The 21740-nt window shown below is 41.9% G+C and overlaps 2 protein-coding genes across 2 annotated transcripts; one reads left to right on the top strand and one right to left on the bottom strand.

The window, feature by feature from the left end:
• Positions 1-4749: 4749 nt before the first annotated feature.
• On the top strand, positions 4750-7974 carry LOC123071352 (coatomer subunit zeta-1). Its single transcript, XM_044494893.1, has 6 exons — positions 4750-4948; positions 5182-5341; positions 6373-6520; positions 6621-6698; positions 7351-7435; positions 7516-7974. Exons 1-6 carry the CDS (start codon positions 4946-4948, stop codon positions 7573-7575), a joined length of 534 nt encoding a protein of 177 aa, XP_044350828.1. The 5' UTR covers positions 4750-4945; the 3' UTR covers positions 7576-7974.
• A 181-nt stretch (positions 7975-8155) lies between these two features.
• LOC123071351 (protein ALP1-like) lies at positions 8156-11575 on the bottom strand. Its single transcript, XM_044494892.1, has 2 exons — positions 11319-11575; positions 8156-9430 (listed from the first exon to the last, which is right to left on the bottom strand). Exons 1-2 carry the CDS (start codon positions 11449-11451, stop codon positions 8376-8378), a joined length of 1188 nt encoding a protein of 395 aa, XP_044350827.1. The 5' UTR covers positions 11452-11575; the 3' UTR covers positions 8156-8375.
• Between the last annotated feature and the right edge of the window lie 10165 nt (positions 11576-21740).

A 21740-nucleotide genomic window follows, 5' to 3' on the forward strand; every position in this document is an offset into this window, starting at 1 on the left:
TTATTTTTTTTCTGAGGTCAAAATTTTCATAATTTACACATATATAGTTCACCCCACAAAAATGATATGGATCTTTTAGATTTCTTTAGAAACGTTCAGGTATGTATTATTTTCTCTTTCACATAAAATAAGCAGCATAGCCCGGGCGCCCCTATGTCTTTGACGCGAGACGTAGGACAGCCTCGCCTGAGGGAGCGCAAGACTGGGCCAGCCTAGCTCGCTGGAGGCCACAAAACCGTTTTTCTCTATTTTGTTTTGTTTTCTGTTTTCATTATTTTACTTTTGTTAGACTGCCAAATATTCTAGATATACCCCTCAAAAAAACATTCTAGATATAAGTATTAGAAAAACACTCTACATAAAATATTTAAATTTGTTAATCTAAAATGTTAAATGTGTATAGGAAAACATGTTCTCATGTATATGAAAATACAATGTTAATGAAAAAAGTTGATCATATATTTTAACGTTTTGAATGGAGCATTTGATAAAATGTTAATAATACATTTTAAAAATGTTGAAAATGTATAAAAGTATTTTTGATGATACCAAAAAAATTAATGCGTATAAAAATGTTGAACATAAAAACATGAACTTTAGAAAATGTTGACTATGTATCAAAGAAATGTTAATCATATATTTCAAAAATATAACCATGTATAAAACATTGTTCTTGATATATACCAAAATGTACAATGTGTATGAAAAAGTAGTCACCAAACACAAAAATTTGAAAACATCTTAATCATCTATTGAAAAAAATGTTAAACGTGTAAAAAAACTGTTCCTCACATATATGAAAATTTTAGAACATGTCTTAAAATTTGAATATAAAAATTAAAATTTTAAAATATTGATCATGTATAAAAAAGTTAATCTTACATTATAAAAATGTTAAACACGTAATAACTTTTTTGTTGATATATACCAACAAAGTGCAATATTTATTAAGAAATTAGTCATCAAACAATTTTTTTCAAAATGTTAATGATGTATTTGAAAAATATTAAACGTGTGTATACAAAAATCCTGATGTACACATAAAATCTACAATTATATATAAAAATATAGATATGTGTTGAAGAAAAAGAAAAAAAAGAAACAGAACAAAGAAACAAAAGAAATACCACAGAAATGAAGAAAAACAGAATACTCAAATAAAACTATGAAAATCTATGCGAAAATGAAGAGAAACCAAGAAATAGAAAACAAAACTGGAGAAAAGAATTGAAAAAAAAAGAAAAGAAAGAAAGAACAAAAACCGAGAAGAAACAAAAAATTGAAGAAAAGGGAAAAACAAGAAAGAAGCCAGAAATCCGATGAAAAAGCAAAAAAGGAAAATAAAACTGTGAAGAAACAAATAAACCGATAAGAGCCTAAAAATTTGAAAAAATTGATTAAAAATAGAAAATAAAGAAAACCGTAAAGAAAACAAAAAAATTGAAATAAAACCGGATCAAACCAGTGCAACGATCGAGCGAGGATCGAAAGATTACTCGATCCCAAATGAGCGATGGAGGAAAACCTTTAAACGAGAGATGCTATAGCGAGACGTAGTGACATCACTAATTAAGGGTACCCTTGCAAAGTTTATTCCCACCTTTCCAGGATGCGACAAGTTGCATCTGTATTTGCGCCACTTGTCGCAACCTGGAAGTTTCTTTTTTTGTTGATTCGTTTTTTCAAACGTTTTAACTCTTAAACCATGTGACCAAATCGTGGACCGTTTTCACCGTTTAATTTCTCACTATATCCCATATTAATAGGTTTGACGAATTTATTTTCAAAAAGAATCTGAGAAAAACCAAGCTGGAGGCAAGATTTCACCCACCTTTTTTCTCTTTTCGAGAGGCATAGTTGTGCCTCTTGTGAAAGCGAATCTGTGCCTCCAAAGAACCAAAAAGAAAAAAAAAGAAAACATTTTTTTCCTATCCGAGAGGCACAACTGTGTCTCTCGTGGAAGCAAACTTGTTCCTCCATGAGAAGCAAATATGTGCCTTGCGTGGAAGAAAAAAACATGTTTCCCCCTTTCTGAGAGACATAGCTATACCTCTGGTGGAAACAAATCTATGCTTCTCGCGGAAGCAAATCTATGCCTCTCGCGGAAGAAAAAACATTTTTTTTCTCTTTTCGAGAGACACAGTTTGTGTCTCTTGCAAAATCAAACATGTGCCTTCATGAGAAACTTATCTATGCCTCTCGCAGAAGCAACAAGAAAGTTCGGTTTTCTTTTCAAGAGGCATAACTATGCTTGTCGTAGAAGCAAACAAACACGATTTTCCCCTTTCCTAGAGGCACAACTATGCCACTCGCGGAAGTAAAACTGTGTCTCCACGAGAATCGAATCCGTGTCTCTCGGGAAAGGGAAAAAACGCGCAGTGAATCTGCCTCTCGCAGAAGCAAAAAAAGATTCTCGATTTTTTTTCTCCAAAAACTAAGAAAAACTGGACAAAAGACAAAAAGAAGAAAAAACAGAAAAAGCATCTAAAATCCGAAAATGCTAAAAAAAGAAAGAACAAAATCCGAAGGAGCGTCCAATACTTCTTTTTGAGAGTCGCCAACACTTTATTCATCTAGCTAGGCAATTAAGCTGGATACACGAAGGGTCATGGGGGTGAACGAGCCACAGGTGGCGACCCTGATCGAGTGATAAAGAGTGTTTGGCAAGATTATGTGCATCAGTATTCGATGCTCTATTTTCGAAAATAAAATTACAACTCCTCCATGTATGTCATCAACTATTGTTTTGCAATCACTTGCCACCACCAAACTCTGAAGTGATAGGTCTTTAGCAAGCGCAAGTGCTTCGCGGCAAGCTATGGCTTCGACCACTGCAGGGTCAGTAACTTCTAAAAACACAAGAGCCGACGAGCCCAAGAACGAGCCCGTATTGTCCCGACAGACTGTTGTTGTTGCTGCTACACCTATGTCAGATAGGCCTGCATCTACATTCATTTTCATGTGTCCGCTCGGCGGGGGCGTCCAAGTCGACCTCGGTTGTGCAGCCATACGAACTGATGGCCTCCTCCTCATCCTATGGGTCAGCTCGTTGATAGCTTCCAGCTCTGTTAAGAAGTGTTGTACAAACTTGTGTGTTGCCATTTGATAGACCTCTTCGTGAAATGCCTTGCGTCTGGCTGTCCAAGTTGCCCACAATGTGACTGCCATCTCCATAAATTGTGCGTGCGATAGTGACTCCTGAGCATGAAATAACCAGTGTTTGGCACTAGGTTCAGTAATATCAGCCATCTCTTCCACTATCTCCTCATTAGCCAAAGACCATACACATCGTGCCATTGAGCACTCTATTAAGGAATGTTTCTAGGAATCGATGCAACCACATAGTTGGCAATTACCGACTATACTCATATGCATGTGCTTTCTCGCATCCTCCGTCGGCAAGGAATGCCTAGCGAGCCTCCACAGAAAAGTTTTGATTTCTGAAGGGACCTTAATATTTCAAAGTGAACTCCACCCCTTCTCCTCCTGTGACAAATTTGAAACTGATGTCCGCCCATCAAGCAGATCATCTCCTCTCCTCTTTGTTTCTGCTAGCAGTCTATAGGCTGATTTCACTTAGAAAGAGCCTTTCTTTTCATACTGCCAAGCCCAAAAATCTGACATGGGAATGGTGCACAAAGGTATGTTCTTGATGGCCGCAACATCGACTGGCAAAAAAAAACTGGTGTAGAAGATTAGCTCGCCATGGCGGATTCGGTGACAAGAAGGCAATTGGCTTCATTTGAAGTGTACCTGGGAATCCAATTGTGTGACCATATCTGCGTGGTACCCCCATCGCCTATCCTTCGGATTAAACCTTGAGCTAGCATGTCCCTCCCCTCCATCAGCCATCGCCAAATCTGCGAGGGGTGAGAGCCCACAACAGCATCCAAGAAGCTCTCTTCCGGATAATAAATCGCCTTGTGAAACTTTGTACAGAGAGTCAGGCGTAATCAACAAACGCCATGCCTGTCGGGCTAATAGTGCAAGATTGAAGAGTTCAAGATCTCTGAAACCAAGCCCGCCTTACTTTTTTGGTTGTGTCATTGTATGCCAAGAGACCCAATGAGGCTTTCTCTTGCCCTCTTTGCTCCCCCAAAAGAATTGTCGTATGAGCTTGTTTAAGTGTTCACACAGCCCCATCGGGAGCTTAAAACATGACATAGAAAACACTGGGACCACTTGCGCCACTGAATTGATCAAAATTTCTTTACGCACAGAAGATATTGCTTTCTCAATCCACCCCTTAACCTTGCTCCAAAGCCTATCCCTTAGATACTTGAAAGCCCCGATTTTACTAGTTTCAATACCAGATGGCATTACCCAAATACTTTTCATTAAGAGTTTTAGTTTGCACATTGAGTATAGCTTTAACCTTCCGCCTGATAGACTTTGGACATCCTTTACTGAAAAAGACCGAGGACTTATTACTGTTGATCCTTTGGTCTGAAGTTTGACAATAAGAATTCAGTAAATTTGACACCTCCCTCGCCCCTGCACCATTTGCCTTGAAAACAACAGGCTATTATGAGCAAATAAAAAGTGATTAACCGGGGGCGCCGAAGGAGCCACCTGAATTCCACGAACTTGCGACGACTGATCTCTGGATTTGAGGAGGCCGTGACGCGCACTCTCAGCCTACCAAAATATCCTTGCGGGGCTGTCGCAATGGGTACCCAATGAAACTGAGAATTGCCCAGGGTAGCCCAATAAGCAGCCTCGGTCGTAGCTTGGGCCGGGTCCGCATAAACCAACGCTTTTCTCACACGAAAATGAAAAGGGAAATGAAAAAAACTACTCCACTCTGTCCTCGTTGTCATTATTGATCTTCGTCTTGGTCGCCCTCCCTTCGCCTGCGCTCGCGCAGCAGCAACCCGCCGCTCCCTCCGGCTGGCCGTCGTCCGTCCCGCTCCCGGCGCCCGCAAATTCTTCCTCCCCCCTCGACATGGTAATCCCTTGACCCGCCCCCTCCTCCGGCAAAATCCGACCGCGCGCGTCTCCGTTTGCCCGGTTTACTTAGGGTTTATGCCCCAGAACGGATGGCAAAATCAAGTATTTCTGGCGCAATTTTCATCTCTGTCTCGGCGGAATTAGCGTACTGCGATGTGTTACTCCACGAATTTCGCCTGCCAGGAGTGATTATTTCTCAGAGGTTGTTGGCTTTGGTCTCTGCCCGTGCAGGCGTCCTGCCCTTCGGTCAAGAACATCCTCGTGCTGGACGCGGAGGGGAAGCGCGTGGCCGTCAAGTACTATGCCGATGACTGGCCCTCCGCGTCCTCCAAGCTGGCTTTCGAGAAGTCGCTCTTCGTGAAGACCCAGAAGACCAGCGCCAGAGCAGAGGGTGAGTTTGCCTCTTGAAAGACGAGGAAAGTGTTTCTTTTTTCACTGCATCTGTGCGCTGCGAGGGTAAATGTAAAATGCAAGTTTACATTCTCCTCATGGACCAAATGTGAAATGTGCATAGCGTGTAGAAAAACCGCCATCTTCATGGGAACACTGATTAAGACCTCACTCTCTGCCAACCAAATGGGCCTAGTTGTTTAACACTGTTACTGGCTACAGTTTGTGAGGTCCCTGCAGTACATTCATCAGGTGTACCTTCTTGTTGGAGCATCGTGCCTTTTTTTTGGCTCATCTCTTTCAATCCCTTGTTGCCTTGCTGTGTTGAACAAGGATGCTATAATTTTGTCATCTGGAAATTTTTTATTTCAAAAAAGAACACGCATGAGTATTGCGTGTTACTCCTTCTGTAAAGAAATAAGTATAAGAGTGTTTAGATCACTAAGATAGAAAAGAGTCTGTTACAACCAGAATGGGAAACGGAACACCCTGGCCATCACGAAGTAAACCACAGAACTACTCCTGACTATCAAATAGAACACCACCCTGCATCATTGATCAAGCTGCTGGATCTCCCACTCGTGTCCAATGTCATCGGCCACTGTCGCAGTGGACCAAGTCGTATTGATGAACACTCATGTCCAACGTCATCGGCCACTCGTGTCCATGTATTTTGCATTTTTCTTGTAATCTTGTCTTGCTAGGCTTAGTTCTCATGTTTGAGTTTTCCTCAGGTTTCACTGCAGAGTATTATGCTCATGAATTCTGCAACTATTTGTAAAATTCACCAAACAATTAGAAATTCTGATAAAAGACTCTGTATGCACCATTGCATTATTTCTAAGTGATGCTCGGCATCATTTTATATGTATTACCTTTTCTTGGGTAAACATTAGTTTTCGGTAATTTCAATTGCTCTTATAGTTTTGATGAGAAAACAGAGTAATTTACTTGTTAGTATGGTGTTTTTTTTTCTGTTATAGTCGTCCAGCTATTTGCACCTATTAGTTTGTTTTGTTTGTCATTTTGCAGCTGATGTGGTAATGTTCGATGGCTACATCATTGTGTACAAGTTCATCCAAGATCTCCATTTTTTTGTAACTGGAGGAGATGAGGAGAATGAGCTCATTTTAGCGTCAGTTCTTCAGGGATTTTCTGATGCTGTTGGCATTCTTCTCAGGTCCCGCAAATCCCTTGTATTGTGGTTTATCCTCCCTCCATGTTGCCAGATTGTTTCCTCTTGCTTTGCTAATCAAAGTGAGTATTTTCTCTCCTTCCAGAAACAATGTAGACAAAAGGACCGCACTTGAAAATCTGGATCTCATCTTTTTGTGCCTTGACGAAGTTGTTGATGGAGGGTAATTCTCATGCTTCCACATGCTATTATGCTATAGTGTTGGTTTCCTTTAAAAATAAATAAATTTCGGCTCCTTATTTCTGTGGAATGGTGCGTGCAATAGTCATTTTCTAGTTTTTTGTATCTTCAGCAGTGAATTCAGTTACTCTGTCCGTCCCATATTAATTGTCGCCCAAAAGGATTTATCTAGCACTAAAATACGTCTAGATACATCCGTTGGAGCGACAATTAATATGGGACGGAGTGAGTAGCACTTTTACTTTCACAATTAGGATCACCTATATAGAGTTGATAGCAAAGACAAAGGGACTAAGGAGGGCGGATGTTTGTGGTGCTTTATTTATTGGTATCTTTTAGTTTGAATTCGTGGTAATTAATTTGAGCGTTAGGGATTTTTTGCTGTTCACTGTTTCAAAAAAACATCTGTACCTGATTTCTATCACCACACAATAATCGTTCAGATTTATGAAATTGGAATATGATGTATGTCTTGAGCTGTTGAGGACATGAGCAAAATAGCCTCAACTTAACATTTGCACGTGTGCCATGATAATTCAGACTTTTTGGTCAGGCAGATTGTTATTTATTTGATGAGTTGCGGACCTGCATATAATCGATTGAATAGGTTTGATTGTTCACAAATGGCCTTGCAGGATTGTTCTGGAAACAGATGGAAATGTGATAGCCGAGAAGGTGTCAGGCCATGGATTGGAAGGAGCTGGGTCGTTCACTGAGCAGGTATAACACAGTTGTGATAATGGTTCCAGCTGAAACCTATCTACTTCCAGATGACTTATTCTTCTCCCCTCTACTTGCAGACGATAAGCCAAGCCCTAGCGACAGCAAGAGAGCACTTCGCGAGGTCTCTTCTGAAGTAGTGTGTGTAGGCATCTTTCGGGTTGGCGATGCGCCCAGCATTGAACTCGTGTGTTTCCTCTTGTAGCACAGTGCACCTAGTTTGCAAGAAAGAAAGAAAGAGCGAGAAAATGACTTGAATCTTTGCACGTGAGTTCGTTCGTTCGTCTATTGTTGTGGTGCTCGTCGACATTTTGTCGCAGAGATGTACTCCCTCCGTTCGAAATTACTTGTCTTGAAAATGGATGTATCTAGAACTAAAATTCCGAACGGAGGGAGTATGTGCGGCCTAAGTGCCTAACTGGTTACCAGATTCCCTTCTAAGGTCTGTATAAGAAACTTGTGATGGTGCAGTCGTTGGTCTTGTTGTCTCACCTCTCTTTTGGTGCATAATAATAATCCAGCAGCAGCCCATGATGCTACCAATTTCTTGTGATCTGCAACTTTCTTCCATCCTGTTAAATCATTTGAGTTTTCCCCTATGATTCTACTGAATCATCCAAAACAGCTTAATCGAACGATTCACAGACTACATAAGGAATCAAAATCTCAGGTTGCTAATTTCATGAGACGAAGGTAGAATTCCAACAATACCCTTGCCTGAGAATATCATTGCCAATAACGAGCAAAGCAGACTCTCTTCAAAGTAACCGCAATTCAGGTTACAACTTCTATGACCTATTTAATAATACCAATAACAATCGCAAGGGTAACAAATATCCAGATCACGATTCTATGTTCTGTAGCTATCATTTGTTTCATGTCGAGCAGAGAGAAAAATAGGCGAAGAGGCGCACGGTATGCAGCTAGAGGGCGAGAATCACTACGGCAATTTGCTGCCTGGCCTGCTGACATACTGGCAAAGCACGTCCCTCTGCACGACCGCACCATCATCGGCCACATTGCTGAACTGCTGATAGTAACCGTCATCATGGTCGTGCGACGCTGGTGCCCGTTCTCTGTGTGTGTCGCCGAGGTCGATCATGATGTTGGTGAGCAAGCAGCAGGCGTAGATGATCCTCGGCAGCCGGTGCTTGTCAGGCCTCCACAACTCCCCCTTGAGTACCTGCCACCTTTCCTTCAGCCTGGCCATAGCACCCTGCACCACCATTCTCGCCGCGGCGTGCTGCTTGTTGAATGCTGCTTTTGCCGGAGACAGATCGCGCTCTTGGTATGGAGTCATCAGCCAGGGAAGGAGAGGGTAGCCCGTGTCCCCGATGATGTACTCTCTGACCACTGACCCTGCTGGCTCCCCAGGAAGCTCCATTTGGCCGTCCAGCCTCCCGCCTTTCTCGCACAGCTTGTAGAAGCCTGAGGTGCGCAGGATGCAGGAGTCATCCATGCTCCCAGGCCAGCCACTGACAACGTCTCTGAACCGCATGTCGGGGTCGACAACGGCCTGCAGGACCATGCTGTTCCTGTTCTCACAGTCAAGCCAGACATTGCTGTTAGGCTGAGCTGAAGAGCACATGAGGATGTGTGTTGTGTCTATGGCGCCACAGCAGTTGGGGAGGCCCTGGAGCTTTTCGAACTTTGCTTTGATGGTCGCCATCTCCTCAGGGTCAGGCCACTTCAGATGACTGATTGCGTGATCCTCCAAGGACTCGATGAACTTCCAAGTGATGTTTGAGATTGCTGAGTGGTTCATTCCAAAGCGATTCCCTATGCTCAGAAGTGACTCACCAGTCGTCAGTCTCAACAGAGCAACAGCTACTTGATCCTCCAACGCAAGAATTGTCTTGTCTCCAAACCTGAAATTTCTGAAACCCTGTGTCTTTCTTGAGAAGTCCCCGGTAATAAGAGTGCAAATGTAGTCGAATGTCTTCCTCGACATCTTGAAGACTGACTCAAAGTTTTGGCAGTCTTTGGAGTAGTGTCCTGTGTAAACAAAAGATTGCAGTGTCACAATCTGATATCATAATTTATTGTACCACAAAACTGTGTGGCAAACATGAACATGAAATGTATACATTTTACAATGCAAGAGACCCAATTCATTCTTCCCATGCTTTTTCAATGCAAGAGATTCAATTCATTCTTCAACATGAACATCAAATGTATAAGTCTTATCCCTATCATGTCTACATACACTTTGGCAAGGAAGAAGGTACCTAATCCTTACAGTGAGTTAAAACTTAGAAATGACAGGTAATAAAAATCTTATAGCAATACTGGGAAATTTCCACCAACTAATAGATAAGTCTACTCTATCAGCATATCTGCTGCAACCTAAACAGAGTTATGAATGTGCTGGGAAACTGGTACAAGAAATGGTTAAACTAGGAAAAAACAAATTGTATGAGTGACTGCAGAAGATAATTCAAAGTATACGAGTAAATCATTGATCCAAGTTAATTAAATATATAAATTAAATCAGTACATGCCTTCAGCACTCAGTTTAAAGAGTTGGGTAAATTTCAGACAAAACATTTCCTAGAGCTTGAGGGATTCCAAAATCCACTGTCTAAGGACTTGAGAAACATTTCTTGACCATAAGAGAGCATGGCATCATGCTACATGAGGAACATTTGTTCAGGAGAACTTCTCTCGGGCAACTGTCTGTAATGACCCATTCACTTCATACTCATACACCATGTTGACAGAGCCTACTGAATCTAAATAGATTAGTCGACTATTTAATTGAATATACAGATAACTTCTTTGAGAAAGGACCTATGAGTTACATACTAGAGTTGCAACCTTGTAGATATCATTACCATTTTTAAGTAAAGTGGTCGTGGATTCAAACACTTCCTCTTCTTAAGTACGTATTATAAGTGTGAGAAGTTTTAAGAGTTACCCTGGAAAAACATTTAAGCTAGTACTGCATCGCTCAACCCATGTGATGATCTGTATGAGCCACAGTAACTGTTTTCTAAATTAGCAGTCCGTCTATTTCTACCCAAATAGTAGCAATAATACTATGACCACCAACAGCACAGAATAAAAACAATTATCGAATTGTGTGGAACTGTCTGTGAACAGATAGGCCGGTTTTTCCTCTACAACATGTACAGCAACTTTTGACTGAATTTTTCAGGAAATGTAAACAAGTTACTTCACATGCTTCAGAAAAGAAAAAGAAGGGTTAGTTCTTGCAGCATCGAGGCTTGAACAATCGAGCAACCGATTGTAGACGAGGTCGACGCAATGGGCACAACTGACACCAGCTACAGAGTTATGAAGCCCCAAAACACCATTGCACACATGCTTGGTAGATCTGAAATGGAGACGAAGAACCAAGAAAACCACAACAAATGTCAAAACTAACCGCTCTCCCCCAACAATCCCCGACCCGATCGAGACCAGCCGGAGCCGCCGCACTCGCAAGCTCCTATTGTTCGTGCCCTCGGAGAACAATCTGGACCACCCCGCCCGCCGGAGATTGCCCGTTCCTCCGTGCACCGACCGTACACGAGCCTCTGCAGCCGACCACCCCTCCAACAAGCGCACCGAACAAAGCAGATTCACTGCACTAACCGCCCAGATTAAGGCCGCGGATTAAGCAACGCCATCGAAAACGCGCGCGCAGGAAGCAGTGCAAATTCAACGGCGGCCCTCCCTGATCCAGCACCACCGCGGAAATCTGCCCACGCGCAATCTCGTACGCGAGGCGAGAGGGTGCCGCGCATTACCGAGGGCCGCGAGGCCACGGCGAGCCGTGGGACGAGGGACGGGCACGGGCAAGGACGGGCAGCAACAGTGGTCCAACAGGGAGACGGAAAGAAAGAGATGAAGGAGGGATGGAGCATGGACGTGTGTATACCTGCTGCAAGCCTGCGGGAGAAGGAGTCCCACCAATCGGCGGCGTCGGGCGGGGGCAAGGGCGCCATCACCCCCGCCGGCAGGGCTTTCTCGGGGTGCCGCTTCCGGCGCTTGGCCCCCCTCAGTGGTGCCATGACGAGGAGGAGGAGGATAGCAAATTTCCGGAGGAGAGATCAAGAAAAGCAGCCGAGGCAGGGCAGGGCAGGGCAGCGGCAGCAACCCCCCAATGACTTAAAAAGACCCACCCAGTTGTTGTTCACAGTGCCAAAGAAACAGAGTTCGCTGCCGCCGCTATGTTTTTTTGTAGTGGTGGTGTACCTTGCCCCAGCGCCGCGGCCACATAGCCGCATGCAACAAGCCAAGTAGTAGTATGTTTTTTGGTCACAAGATGGCATGCAATTTTTGCATCATGCAAGTGAGACTAGGATCTTGGCAAGATGGGAGCTCTTGGGTCTGGTCAAGCTCTTGGGGTTTTGCAGAATTGTCTTTGTGTCTATCCGTGATTCTATCTATGGAAACAATGTAATTCTTTTGCCGGTTTTTATTACTTGCTATGACCGTGTGCGCGGACCGATATAGAGGCTAGGGGCGCTACCCTGTTGTATCTGATAACACTCGTCTCGTCGATTTGTATAATAGGAAAAAAATCCACATATTTCGAGCCGTGATTTATGATTGTAACGTAAAAAGTTCAGGGAACATCGCTGCTGCCTGGTCCCCCTTTATTAATACCGAGCCAGCTCATGCTCGCTTGTTTGCTCCTTTGCGCGATCTGATCTGAGCCGATGGTTTGCGTATGATGCCTCTCGCGAGTTCGTCAATGTGGACCCATGTGCGGCTCGTGGTTTCTATGCTCGTGTTTGGCGTGTTGCGCTGCATGTAGGGCCATGATCACATTGTATTGGCTTACTTACTAATATGCTAAGCAACACTTTTGCCACATTTTAAAAAGATAAAAATGCCCCAACACATTCATGTGTTGCCGACTCGGGCTTGTTCGGTAAACACCCACAATCTCAAACTCCTCAGTCAACATCCATTTGCGAAAAAGAGACTCGAAATAGTTGTTCTGGTGTACTCGGGGTGGCTGGCATTGTGATCCACGAAGGAAATCATTGTTAGGGTCCTATATGTACCGTTTGTGTATGCTCTTTACGATCTTAGATGCATATGGATGGATAGAACATGACGTGCATAGATGCTTCAGACAATACACAAAGTATTACTACTTCTTATTGTCATAGAAACAATAGAGAGATGGGATATCTCATGAAATGTTTTCGAGGCAATCATAAATACAGGTGGGTACGATGGTATTATAGTGAAGGTTGTCGTAAATAAAAAAATTGACAGTTTGATGTTTTTAAATAAGTTAAACCAGTTTGTCGGAGCCCGACCCAGTCCTATGGTAGAAGCGACTTCTTGGGAAGCTTGAGTGCCAAGTTGCGTCGATTCAAACTAGGGCTCTCATCTTAGATTTCTTGTCTCTCTTGATTTATGTATACTAGGGGTCTTTGACAAACAACCAAGGCTAACCATGAGAATGGTAGGTGGGAATGTGTCGAGGGAAAGTGGTTCCAATGCATCCTCATGTTGGGAAACATAGTAGAAAACAAAAGGATCCGCCTTGCGTGTCAAGTTCTCATGATCACTATGAAGATGCATAAGGGGTTAGATCAGATCGTTAGCAACTCGGAGTTGCAGCAGAAAATGAGTTGGTGAAGAACTATTGATAACCCACAAGTATAGGGAATCAACTGTAGCCTTTTTGATAAATAAGAGTGTCAAACCCAACGAAGAGCTAAATGTAGGATTAATATCCTCTCAAGTTCTATCGACCCCGATACAACTCTACGCACGCTAACGCTTGCTTTATCTAGAACAAGAAATAAAACTACTTTATAGACGTGATGGGATAGGTTTGCAACATAATAAAGAACCTGGAAATAAAAGTTAGGTATTGTTTTAATGGAAGAACAATAAAGTAAATATAGCAAGTGTGGGGAAGTGGTGGTAGGATGTGCGGAATTGTCCCTAGGCAATTGAATATGACACGATAGTGATACTTATCATACTTATGAGGGAGAGGCCTAAGCTAAGATACTCTCCGTACTTGGATCATATGTTCTTATGATTGGAACTCTAGCAAGAATCTGCAAATACTAAAGATGCATTAAGGTAAAACCCGTTAAAAGTCCCCTTTAATCTCATATGCAACAACTCACGAGCTCAGATTTAGGTTTCAGTCACTCTCGCAGCCCACTATAAGAAAATCTTTAACATACTGCAACACCCTGCAATGGGAACCCCACACGCTTGCGCGAGATGGTGGGCACTATAGGACATCACTATAATAACATACATCTCATATCATACAACAATTAACCCATATGACAAAAAGAAACTACTCAAACATAATAGAGGTGCAACACATCATTGGATAATAATATATATCATAGAGCACCATGTTCATGTTAGGAAACATTGCATGGAAAACAAAAAAAAAATTCTATGCACACACAAGATCTATTCATGGATATGCATAGCTACGAGAGGGGGAGAGCATCTACATACCCTTGTACATCTCTAAGCGGAAGCGTGTATAATGTGGTTGATGTAGTCGTACTCTTCGCTATCGGATCACGATCCAACCGGTATAGTGCTGAACGGACGGCACCTCCGAGTTTAGCACACCTGCGGCTCGATGACGTCTACTCCTTCTTGATCCAGCAAAAGGGAGAGGAGAAGTAGATGGAATCACAACCAACACGACGGCGTGGTGGTGATGGTGGTGGTGGAGCACCGACAACGCTTCGCTAAGCGTTGCCGGGATGAGGCGGTGGAACTACGGAGTAACGAGAAAGAGAGGGGTGCCAAGGGCTTTGTGTGTCCTCTTGGGGTGCCCCCACCCCTGTATATATAAGTGGAGGGGCGTGGGGAACAACCCCTCCAAACCCTAGGGCGCAGCCAAGGGGGGGGGGTGGTGGAATCCTAGTCCTCCTCCTTCCCTTCCATACAAAGGTGGACTTTCCAACTTTCCCAACTGCATGGACCTTGAGGGACTTGTGTGCGCCTGGCCCAATAAGGCCATGGCACCTCCCCTCAGCCCATGCCGACCCTTGAGACGTGGTGCAACCCTTGGTGGACTTTTGAACTCCTCTGGAAGTTTCCGGAACCTTCCCGGTACAATATCGAAAAAACTGAATTTTTTTCCGGAACCCTGAAAACAACTTTCCATATATAAATCTTTACCTCCCCACCATTTCGAGACTCCTCGTGACGTCCGGGATCTCATCTGGTACTCCGAACAACATTCGATTACCAATCATCAAATATCCCAATACTACTCTAGCGTCAACGAACGTTAAGCGTGCGGCCCTGCAGGTTCAGGAATCATGTAGTCATGACCGAGACACCTCTCTGATCAATAACCAATAGCGGGACCTGGATGCCCATATTGGTTCCTACATATTCCATGAAGATCCTTTATCGGTTGAACCATGATGTCAAGGATCCGGTTAATCCCGTATGCAGTTCCCTTTGTCCGTTGGTATGTTACTTGCGCGAGATTCGATCGTCGGTATCTCATACCTAGTTCAATCTCATTACCGGCAAGTCTGTTTACTCGTTTTGTAATACAAGATCCCACGACTAACTCCTTAGTCACATTGCTTGCAAGCTTCTTGTGACATTGTATTACTGAGAGGGCCCAAAGATACCTCTCCATCAAACAGAGTATCAAATCCCAGTCTTGATCCATGCCAACCCAACATACACCCTCAGAGATACCTGTAGAGCACCTTTATGATCACCCAGTTAGGAAGTGACGTTTGATAGCACAACATGTATTCCTCTGGTATCCGGGAGTTGCATCATCTCATGGTCGAAGGAACAGATATTTGACATGAAGAAAGCTATAGCAAATAACTTAAAACGATCTGATGCTAAGCTTACGGTTGAGTCTAGTCCATCACATCATTCTCCTAATGATGTGATCCTGTTATCAAATGATAACTCATGTATATGGTTAGGAAACCTTAACCATCTTTGATCAATGAGCTAGTCTAGTAGAGGCTGACTAGGGACACGGTGTAGTTTATGTATCCACACATGTATTTAAGTTTCTAACCAATACAATTCTAGCATGAATAATAAACTTTTATCATGAACGAGAAATATGATAATAACCATTTTATTATTGCCTCTAGGGCATATTTCCAATAGTCTCCCACTTGCACTAGAGTTAATAATCTAGTTCACATTGCCATGTGATTAACACCCAATGAGTTCTGGGGTTTGATCATGTTTTTCTTGTGAGAGAGGTTTTAGTCAACGGCAGCTCTGCATGGAGCTACTCTAGCTAATTGCTCCCATGTTCAATACGTATCCAGATTGAGACTCGGGATATTCTTGATTGTTGTCAGTAATATACTCCTGGATCACTTTGGTACCTCCTTCCCAGACTTATGGCAAGGCACACATTAGGTCTGGTACACAACATGGCATACATTATATAGCCTATGGCTGAGGCATAGGGAATGAATTTCATTCTCTCTCTATCTTCTGCCGTGGTCGAGCTTTGAGTCTTACTCAACTTCACACCTTGCAATACATGCAAGAACCCTTTATTTGAGTGATCCATTCTGAACTTCTTCAAAACTTTGTCAAGGTATGTGCTTCGTGAAATTCCTATTAGGCGTGTTGTTCTATCTCTATAGATTTTGATGCCCAATATATAAGCAGCTTCACAGAGGTATTTCATTGAAAAATTCTTATTCAAATATCCTTTTATGCTATCCAGAAATTCTATATCATTTCCAGTCAGCAATATGTCATCCACATATAATATCAGAAATGCTACAAAGATCGCACTCACTTTCTTGTAAATACAAGCTTCACCATAAGTCTGTATAAAACCAAATGCTTTGATCACCTCATCAAAGCATATATTCCAACTCCGAGATGCTTGCACCAGTCCATAGATGGATCGATGGAGCTTGCACTCTTTGTTATCACCCTTAGGATCGACAAAACCTTCTGGTTGCACATCATATACAACTCTTCTTTAAGAAACCCGTTAAGGAATGCAATTTTGATGTCCATTTGCCAGATTTCATAATCATAAAATGCGGCAATTGCTAACATGATTCTGAAAGACTTAATCATCGCTACGGGTGAGAAAGTCTCATCGTAGTTGCTACTTCTTGAGCTTGCGTTGATTTTCCCTTGAAGAGGAAAATGTGATGCAGCAAAGTAGAGATAAGTATTTCCCTCAGTTAAGAACCAAGGTATCAATCCAGTAGGAGAAGAATGCACAAATCACCAATACATGCACAAACAATCAAACACTTGCACCCAACGCGAAAAGGGGTTGTCAATCCCTTCAGGTCACTTGCAAAGGTGAGATCTGATAGAGATAGATAAATAAAACTAAACAAAAGATAAAATATTTTTGGAATTTTTGATTTATAGATATGAAAATAAAAGATTACAAAATAGTAGATTGGAAACTAATATGATGGAAAATAGACCTGGGGGCATAGGTTTCACTAGAGGCTTCTCTCATGAAGGCAAATAATACGGTGGGTGAACAAATTACTGTCAAATAATTGATAGAAAAGCGCAAAGTTATGAAGATATCCAAGGCAATGATTATGCCTTATAGGCATCACGTCCGTGTCAAGTAGACCGACTCCTGCCTGCATCTACTACTATTACTCCACACATCGACCGCTATCCAGCATGCATCTAGAGTATTAAGTTCATAAAGAACGGAGTAACGCCTTAAGTAAGATGACATGATGTAGAGGAATAAACTCATGCAATATGATGAAAACCCCATCATTTTATCCTCGATGGCAACAATTCAATACGTGTCTCGCTACCCCTACTTTGTCACTGGGTGAAATCACACAATATTGAACCCAAAGCTAAGCACCTCTCCCATTGCAAGAAAAACCAATCTTGTTGGCCAAACCAAACCGATAATTCGAAGAGAAATACAAAGATATCAAATCATGCATATAAGAATTCATAGAAGATTCAAATAATATTCATAGATAAGCTGATCATAAATCCACAATTCATCGTATCTCGACAAACACACCGCAAAAGAGTATTACATCGAATAGATCTCCAACAACATCGAGGAGAACATGGTGTTGAGAATCAAAGAGAGAGAAGAAGCCATCTAGCTACTAGCTATGGAACTGTAGGTCTGAAGTGGACTACTAATGCTTCATCGGAAGGGTAATAGAGTTGATGTAGATGCCCTCTATGATCGAATCCCCTTCCGGCAGGATGCTGAAAAAGGCCCCAAGATGGGATATCATGGGAACAGAAGGTTGCGGCGGCGGAAAAGTGTTTTCGTGGATGCCTTTGGTGGTTTGGGAATATATGTGAATATATAGGAGGAAGAACTAGGCCAGGGGGTCACGAGGGGCCCACAAGGTAGCCCCCCCCCGGCTAGGGCGCGCCCTCCACCCTTGTCGCCGCCTCGTGGCTCTTCTGACTTGAACTCCAAGTCTCCTGGGTGTCTTCTGGTCCAAGAAAAATCATCGCGAAAGTTTTATTCCGTTTGGAGTTCGTTTGGTATTCCTTTTCTGCGAAGCTCAAAAACAAGGAAAAACAGAAACTGGCGTTGGGCTCTTGATTAATAAGTTAGTCCCAAAAATAATATAAAATGGCATATTAATGCATATAAAACATCCAAAAAAGATAATATAATAGCATGGAACAATAAAAAATTATAGATACGCTGGACACGTATCAAGCATCCCCAAGCTTAATTCATGCTCGTCCTCGAGTAGGTAAATGATAAAACCAGAATTTTTGATGTGGAATGCTACCTAACATATTTATCCATGTAATTTCCTTTATTGTGGCATGAATGTTTAGATCCATGAGATTCAAAACGAAAGTTTAATATTGACATAAAAACAATAATACTTCAAGCATACTAACAAGGCAATTATGTCTTCTCAAGATACTATGGCTAAAGGAAGTTATCCCTACAAAATCATATAGTCTTGCTATGCTCCATCTTCATGACACAAAATATTCAAATCATGCACAACCCCGGTATGAGTCAAGCAAATGTTTCACACTTTAGTATTCTTAAACTTTTTCAACTTTCACGCAATACATGAGCGTGAGCCATGGACATAGCACTATAGGTGGAATAGAATATGGTGGTTATGGAGAAGACAAAAATAAGGAGATAGTTGATGTCTACTACACAACCTTCTTCTTGTAGACGTTGTTGGGCCTACAAGTGCACAGGTTTGTAGGACAGTAGCAAATTTCCCTCAAGTGGATGACCTAAGGTTTATCAATCCGTATGAGGCGTAGGATGAAGATGGTCTCTCTCAAACAACCCTGCAACCAAATAACAAAGAGTCTCTTGTGTCCCCAACACACCCAATACAATGGTAAATTGTATAGGTGCACTAGTTCGGCGAAGAGATGGTGATACAAGTGCAATATGGATAGTAGATAAAGGTTTTTGTAATCTGAAATTATAAAAACAGCAAGGTAGCGAGCGATAAAAGTGAGCGTAAACGGTATTGCAATGATAGGAAACAAGGCCTAGGGTTCATACTTTCACTAGTGCAAGTTCTCTCAACAATAATAACATAGATAGATCATATAACAATCCCTCAACATGCAACAAAGAGTCACTCCAAAGCCACTAATAGCAGAGAACGAACGAAGAGATTATGGTAGGGTATGAAACCACCTCAAAGTTATTCTTTCGGATCAATCTATTCAAGAGTTCGTACTAGAATAACACCTTAAGACACAAATCAACCAAAACCCTAATGTCACCTAGATACTCCATTGTCACCTCAAGTATCCGTGGGCACGATTATACGATATGCATCACACAATCTCAGATTCATCTATTCAACCAACACAAAGTACTTCAAAGAGTGCCCCAAAGTTTCTACCGGAGAGTCAAGAATGTGTGCCAACCCCTATGCATAGGTTCATGGGCGGAACCCACAAGTTGGTCACCAAAACATACATCAAGAGGCACATGATATCCCATTGTCACCACAGATAAGCACATCAAGACATACATCAAGTGTTCTCATAAAAGACTCAATCCGATAAGATAACTTCAAAGGGGAAAACTCAATTCATCACAAGAGAGTAGAGGGGGAGAAACATCATAAGACCCAACTACAATAGCAAAGCTCGGGATACATCAAGATCGTACCATAGAGGGAACACAAGAGAGAACACGAGAGAGAGAGAGAGATCAAACACATAGCTACTGGTACATACCCTCAGCCTCGAGGGTGAACTACTCCCTCATCATCATGGATAGCGCCGGGATGATGAAGATAGCCACTGGTGAAGGATCCCCCCTCCGGCAGGGTGCCGGGAAGGGCTCCCGAGAGGTTTTTGGTGGCTACAGAGGCTTGTGGCGGCGGAACTCCCAATCTATCTTGATTTTTGATGGTTTTAGGGTACGTTGGTTTATATAGGCGAAAGAAGTCGGTCGGGGGGGTGCTCGAGGGGTCCACGAGACAGGGGGCCGCGCCCTATAGGGGGGGGGCGCCCCTATCTCCTGGGCTCCTCAAGTATCTTCTGACTTGATCTCCAAGCCTCCAGGATGATAATCTTCCAAAAAATCATGTTGCCGAAGGTTTCATTCCGTTTGGACTCCGATTGATATTCATTTTCTTCGAAATACTGAAACAGGCAATAAAACAGCAATATGCGCTGGGCCTCCGGTTAATAGGTTAGTCCCAAAAGTAATATAAAAGTGTATAATAAGCCCATAATCATTCAAAACACATAACAATATAGCATGAATGCTTCATAAATTGTAGATACGTTGGAGACGTCTCAACATCCCCAAGCTTAATTCCTACTCGTCCTCGAGTAGGTAAATGATAAAAGAAAGAATTTATGAAGTGTGAATGCTAGAAGGTGCACAAGTTTGATCAATGATAATTTCAATCCCCTTTTCTAGCATGATAATATGTCATAACAGTAGTTCATCTCATAAAACTTTTCACGAACTAGTAACAAGCAATTCACAAGTTAAAGCATAGCCCATACTTTCTTGAAAACTAGCAAACTTCATTCTTAGTCATCAAAAAATTGCAATTCATCTTACTTTCTGGAAGAGTCTATGTCAGAGCTTTGGTTTAGCAAACTTCACATATTCAACTATCATATAGTCTTCTACAATTGCTAACACTCACACAATACTTGTGGTTATGAATTTTTAATCAGACACAGAGAAAGATTGGGGCTTATAATGTTGCCTCCAAACGTATTCACCTTTGGGTGATGTCAACAATAATAGTTCATGCTAACGTTCATCCAATTGGATATATATATCAGGATCACCCTAACACAAAGTGCTTGCCAAAGGATAAAATGAAAAAGGGAAAGGTGAAGATCACCTTGACTCTTGCATAAAGTAAAAGACATAAAGTAAAAGATAGGCCCTTCGCAGAGGGAAGCAGAGGTTGTCATGCACTTTTAGGGTTGGATACACAAAATCTTAATGCGAAAGAATGTCACTTTATATTGCCCCTTGTATATGGACCTTTATTATGCAGTCCGTCGCTTTTATTGATTCCATAACAAGTTCGTACAAAGCTTATTTTCTCCACACTAATAAGTCATGTATATTTAGAGAGCAATTTTTATTGCTTGCACCGATGACAACTTACTTGAAGGATCTTACTCAATCCATAGGTAGGTATGGTGGATCTCATGGCAAAAACTGGGTTTAAGGATATTTGGAAGCACAAGTAGTATCTTTACTTGGTGCTAGGAATTTTGGCTAGCATGAGGGATAAAGGCAAGCTCAACATGTTTGAATGATCCATGACAATATACTTTAACTGAGATGCGAGAAAACATAACCCATTACGTTGTCTTCCTTGTCCAACATAAACTCTTTAGCATGTCATACTTAATGAGTGCTCACAATTATAAAAGATGTCTATGATAATATATTTATATGTGAAATCTCCCTTCCTTCAATATTCTTTCATGAATTGTTCAAATGACCAATACAATGCTTGCTAACCGTCAATAAATTTACAACCTCTACTTCTTAAATGTGAAGTCATTACTCCCCATGGGATAAGAAAATGAGACATATATAATTTCAGATTTATTACATTCAACTCATTCAATAATTTACTCATAGGATATAAGTGAAGCACACGAGTAAATGACAAACTACTCCAAAAAGATATAAGTGAAGATCAATGAGTACTTAAATAATTATGCAACTATGTGAAGACTCTCCCTCATTAAAGAATTTCAGATCTTGGTATCTTATTCAAACAGCAAGCAAACAAAAAAAATAGCATTGCAAGGATAGCACAACTCACGTGAAGAAGCAAAAACTTAGGCTCAACCGATACTAACCGATGATTGCCGAAGAAGA

The sequence above is a fragment of the Triticum aestivum genome, chromosome 3B, assembly GCF_018294505.1.
Source record: "Triticum aestivum cultivar Chinese Spring chromosome 3B, IWGSC CS RefSeq v2.1, whole genome shotgun sequence".
Classification (NCBI taxonomy): domain Eukaryota; kingdom Viridiplantae; phylum Streptophyta; class Magnoliopsida; order Poales; family Poaceae; genus Triticum; species Triticum aestivum.

Coding starts and splice junctions, on each gene's coding strand:
- LOC123071352 (XM_044494893.1), top strand. Junction 6,699..7,350: donor GACGAAGTTGTTGATGGAGG/GTAATTCTCATG, acceptor ATGGCCTTGCAG/GATTGTTCTGGAAACAGATG. Junction 7,436..7,515: donor CTGGGTCGTTCACTGAGCAG/GTATAACACAGT, acceptor CTCTACTTGCAG/ACGATAAGCCAAGCCCTAGC.
- LOC123071351 (XM_044494892.1), bottom strand. CDS start 11,451: ATGGCACCACTGAGGGGGGCCAAGCGCCGGAAGCGGCACCCCGAGAAA. Junction 9,431..11,318: donor CTCCCGCAGGCTTGCAGCAG/GTATACACACGT, acceptor TTGTTTACACAG/GACACTACTCCAAAGACTGC.